The sequence below is a fragment of the Bombina bombina genome, chromosome 9 (genome assembly GCF_027579735.1).
Source record: "Bombina bombina isolate aBomBom1 chromosome 9, aBomBom1.pri, whole genome shotgun sequence".
In the NCBI taxonomy this organism is placed as follows: Eukaryota; Metazoa; Chordata; class Amphibia; order Anura; family Bombinatoridae; genus Bombina; species Bombina bombina.
The window spans coordinates 41,611,662-41,616,545 of record NC_069507.1 but is presented as its reverse complement, the minus strand read 5'-3'; the positions used below and the strand labels follow the sequence as shown (position 1 = coordinate 41,616,545).

The following is a 4,884-nucleotide window of genomic DNA, read 5'->3' as shown; positions in this document are numbered from 1 at the left end:
TAACCAACACTGTTTTAGAAATATACTTTTTTACCTCTGAAATTACCTTGTATCTAAGCCTCTGCAGACTGCCTCCTTACCTCAGATCTTTTGATAGACTTGCATTTCAGGCAATTAGTGCTGACTCTTAAAGGGACAGTCTAGTCCAAAATAAACTTTCATGATTCAGATAGGGCATGTCATTTTAAACAATTTTCAATTTACTTTTATCACCAATTTTGCTTTGCTCTCTTGGTATTCTTAGTTGAAAGCTAAACCTAGGAGCACTTGAAGGCCTCCTCTTCTCTCAGGGCATTTTGACAGTTTTTCACCACTAGAGGGTGTTAGTTCATGTGTGTCATATAGATAACTCTGTGCTCACGCACGTGGAGTTCCGGGCAGCCAGCTCTGATTGGCTAAAATGGATGTCTGTCAAAAGAACTGAAATAAGGGGGGGGGGGGGAGTTTGCAGAGACTTGTCAAATGCATTAAGATTAGAGGCAGCCTTCAAGGGAACCATGAAAGTTTATTTTGGACTTTACTATCCCTTTAAGTATAGTGAAGTTGGGTTACCTTTTATTGTCTCTTTTTCTAGCCTTTTATGATCCAATCATTTTATAAGCTCCCAATAATGAATAATAATGAATAGACCAACATGAGAGGTGAAGCTGTTACATACATTTATTTATCAAGCATCAGTTCCATAGGAAAACAAACGCCTAATACAGAATTTTTGGGCTATAAGAGCTGAAAACGTCATGATTTATTGACATCAGCAAATGCGGTGACTACGATGTGCAGACACTCAGCAGTGCTTTCCTTGGCTTTGGCATGGATCTTGGTGACACTGATCTACAAAACAAAAGACACATATTTGATCATAAAACATTCAAAGTTATTTGTCACCAAAATAACAAAATAAAAAGTATCCAGACACTAGTGAAATGACATGAACAGATATTAGCGGTCAGTTGGGTTTGAGATGCAAGAACTTCCATATTAAACTACAATTACTTGATACCAGTTGTTCTTGTCCAGGGTAACTGAACATCTGGGGTGTCACAGTCCTCAGGACGGACATGTTTTTATATTTCATGTATATGATTCTCAGAACAGTGTATTATAAGTTGTATCTATTTGTATGATGTTGACGTTTTAACAATGTCATCTGGCTTCAAAACTATACAAGGGTGTCCCAAATTGAAATAACCAAAATGAGAATCACTTCCCTATATGACAGGAACAGTCATCTGGTCTCTAGCTGTTTATTTTGATAAGCTTCAAAAACAAGAAGGATTTATGACATTGCCTTGTGATACATTATAATAAGTTAAACTTACACATGATGAGGCCTATTTATCATATGTCTGTCGGACCTGATCCGACAGTGCGGATCAGGCCCGACAGACATCGCTGAATGCGGAGAGCAATACGCTCTCCGTATTCAGCATTGCACCAGCAGCTATTGTGAGCTGCTGGTACAACGCCGCCCCCTGCAGACTCGCGGCCAATCGGCCACCAGCAGGGGGTGTCAATCAACCCAATCGTACATCGGGTTGAATTCCGGCGATTCCTGTCCGCCTCATCAGAGCAGGCGGACAGGGTTATCGAGCAGCGGTCTTTTTCGGCTGTTTCTGGCGAGCCTGAAAGCACGCCAGAAACATGGGCCCTCAAGCTCCGTACGGAGCTTGATAGATGGGCCCCTATGGGTTAGGTTCAGCAGATGTCTAGAAGGTTCTACTCTTTCATGCTGGTGCAACCCTCTCTGGCATTTAATGCATTAACATGTCTTGTTTCCACTGCTACTTAGGGGGCAACTAGGCCTAGGGCTGCACCAATATTAAATACACAACCAAGGTGTTGTCTTGCACATGCAGTTAGTACCATATCATGTTATAAAATCCGTACCTTTTTGCTGGCCGCCAGCGCTCTGAGCTTGACAATGTTGTGCTGGCTTACAGGCTGAAAAAAAACAGGGCACAAATGTATTGTTATGAATCATCGCGAAAACGTCATAGTAGTTATAAAATGTAAAATTAGCAGGGTTATTATAAACTAAGGAACATAAAAGCGCTAGTGCATCTTATTAATGCGCCGTTGGTTACTTATAACTATGTGATGGGATGGTAGGAGCTCAGGAACATGCCTGCGTCTATAGCAGTGTATGGCAGCAGTGTTTTGTAACTATGTATAACATTGCTATAAACATTGTTACAACACTGATACCAGATAACTAAAGACACATGCACTCTCCTGAGCTCACCTAGCTCACAAAGAATATCAAGAGAACGAAGAAAAATTGATAAAAGAATAAATTGGAAGGTTGTTTAAGATCCCATGCCCTATCCTATACATGTAAGTTTAATTTTAACTTTACTGTCCCTTTAAAGACACCCCAAGAACAGCAATGCAGTACTAGGAGCGGAACACATCTGTTGAGCCAATGACAAGAGGCAAAGCCAATTTGATAATAAAAGTAAATTAAAAAGAATCTTAAAATCGTGTGCTCTACCTGAACCATGAGTTTTATTTTGAAGTTCGTACCCCTTTAAAAAGCAGCTGACAGTCTTTGTTACTTTAAAAGGACATGAATTTTTTTTTTAAAGTTTCCAATTTACTTCTATTATAACATTTACTTCATTCTCATGGTATTCTTAGTTGAAGAGCATACCTAGATAGTTAGCATGCACCTGTCTAGACACCACATGGCAACATACACTGCTACCATTTTGTGCTCTTGCAAATGTATAACATTGATAAAACTATTCTGGAAAAAGTGCTGCCATATAATTCTTCAGACTCCTGCATGCTCCTAAGCCTACCCATCTGATTTGAGTTTCATATCCCTTTAAAGCTCAAGTTATTTAAAGGAATAGAATTGTCAAAATTGATTTGTGCATGGATTCATTTTAATGTGAAACAGCAGCATTTTTGCAATCTACTTTCTTTAACAAAAATGCTTCTAGTATAAGTTATAACTGTTTTCTGTGGCATATGCACATATCCTGTGAGGGCCAGTGCACCAGTGTGCAAACACCATGCTTGCTCAGAGAGTCAGTTGTGGCTTGTATGACACAACCTATGTCCTCACAGAAGTAAAACACATACACAATACACTCTCTGAGCTTGAATACTGGTGCACAGACCCGCGCAGGATATCTGCGTATGCCACAGAAAACAGTAAGAATCTTTACTAGAACCTTTACTAGAAGCATTTTTGGTAATGGAAATGTACTCATGCACAGTTCAATTTTGACCTTTCTATCCCTTTAAGAGATAAACTATTGTTTCTCTACTCACATCACAACAACTAGTAATGGACTTTGTTGGTGAGGTTTGATAAATTGTTATTTTTGTCTTCAGGTAGTTTTTCTTTTCAGGAAGATATTTTACACTCTGGGCTTTCAAGGGAGTGAGATTTCAATTACAAAGTTGTGATAATTTTGGAGAGTTAGCCTCTATTTAAAGGGACATTCAAGGGATATAAAAGTGCAAAAATAAAATGCTCTAATATATTATGTTACTATTTCACTATTCTTTGTATATAAATTTGTTTAAAGGGATTAGGCAAAAAATTAAAGTTGTTTTCCCCTTAGTGCCTTTCCAATGACTCGCTACACCAGCATTTACTAGAATTTAAAATATATGGGAAACCTTTAATTTAAGTTTATTTTTCTATATGAAATAGCTGTTTCTGCTAATTGTAACCACAACCCAATTAAATGGGTTAAGCTTTTATGGAGAGCAGATCTAATTAGCATATCTGTCTATTTACACAAAGTCTTCCTTATCTTTTTATCACTGTTTACTCACATATCAACACACAGAGAGAAGAACAGAAAATTAACATTGTAGTATCTCTCTGACCCCCCCCCCCCCCCACACACACACACACTTGGAGCATGATTTTATCTAAACCCTCTAGCTTCTCTATAACCCCTGCTTAAATTACTGACATTTTCAGGATAGGTGGGATATACAACATGCAACATCACATTAGCTATATAAAAATAAAGATAAATGAGCTGAATAAATTGAACAATTGAAGCTCAGCAGATAAAATAGAAAGTTTCATTCCATTGTACCGTTTATTTTAATGTCCCGTTAAGTCATGGATGGGAAATCTTGGCCCTCCAGATGTTTGAGAACTACTTTTTTTTCATGATGCTCAACTGGACTTCAGAGTGCCTAAGCATTATGGGTAATGTAGTTCTGAAACATCAGTGCCAAGAGTGCCATCCCTGCATTAAGACATTACTTACGGTCCTGGCACACACTCTGCTTCTGGCAGGGATCCTGGCACACACTCTGCTTCTGGCAGGGATCCTGGCACACACTCTGCTTCTGGCAGGGATCTTGGCACACACTCTGCTTTTGGCAGGGATCCTGGCACTGGGTCTTCTGGTGACAGTGTCCTCCTTTGACTCCAGACATGACTGGTTTTGATTCTGCAAGATCTGCTTCAGAGATCAAGAAAGAATGATTCTGTGAGAGTTGTCTACTTGATGTGAAGATGCTCTTTTTATACTCCTGACCGAAAACGTCTGGCAAATTATTCTGCTGATGCTTCATAACATGAGTAATCCCATTTTACAAGCACATAGACCTGGATATTTCAGGAATAGAAGTCTATAAATGTCAAATAATGTTTCAAACTTGGGAGTTCCCACTTCTCTGATGAAACCTTGTACCATTTATGCATCATAAATTACACTTTATGCTTCATAGTTACTAACACACGTGTAAAAAAAAAAAATCCCCTTTGATGACACGTGTAAAAATGAGAAAAATATCACAAATATACTTGGGCGGGTAAAATATGAACGAGTTAAAATAAAGGGTGTGGTTAAGAGTGTTGCATTTCAAAACTAATTTTCATCCTAAATAAACAAAGAATCTTATAGG

At 38.5% G+C, this 4,884-nt stretch overlaps 1 protein-coding gene across 1 annotated transcript; it reads right to left on the bottom strand.

The window, feature by feature from the left end:
• Positions 1-642: 642 nt before the first annotated feature.
• LOC128639493 (keratin-associated protein 5-5-like) lies at positions 643-4,451 on the bottom strand. Its single transcript, XM_053691634.1, has 3 exons — positions 4,242-4,451; positions 1,888-1,941; positions 643-831 (listed from the first exon to the last, which is right to left on the bottom strand). Exons 1-3 carry the CDS (start codon positions 4,411-4,413, stop codon positions 785-787), a joined length of 273 nt encoding a protein of 90 aa, XP_053547609.1. The 5' UTR covers positions 4,414-4,451; the 3' UTR covers positions 643-784.
• Between the last annotated feature and the right edge of the window lie 433 nt (positions 4,452-4,884).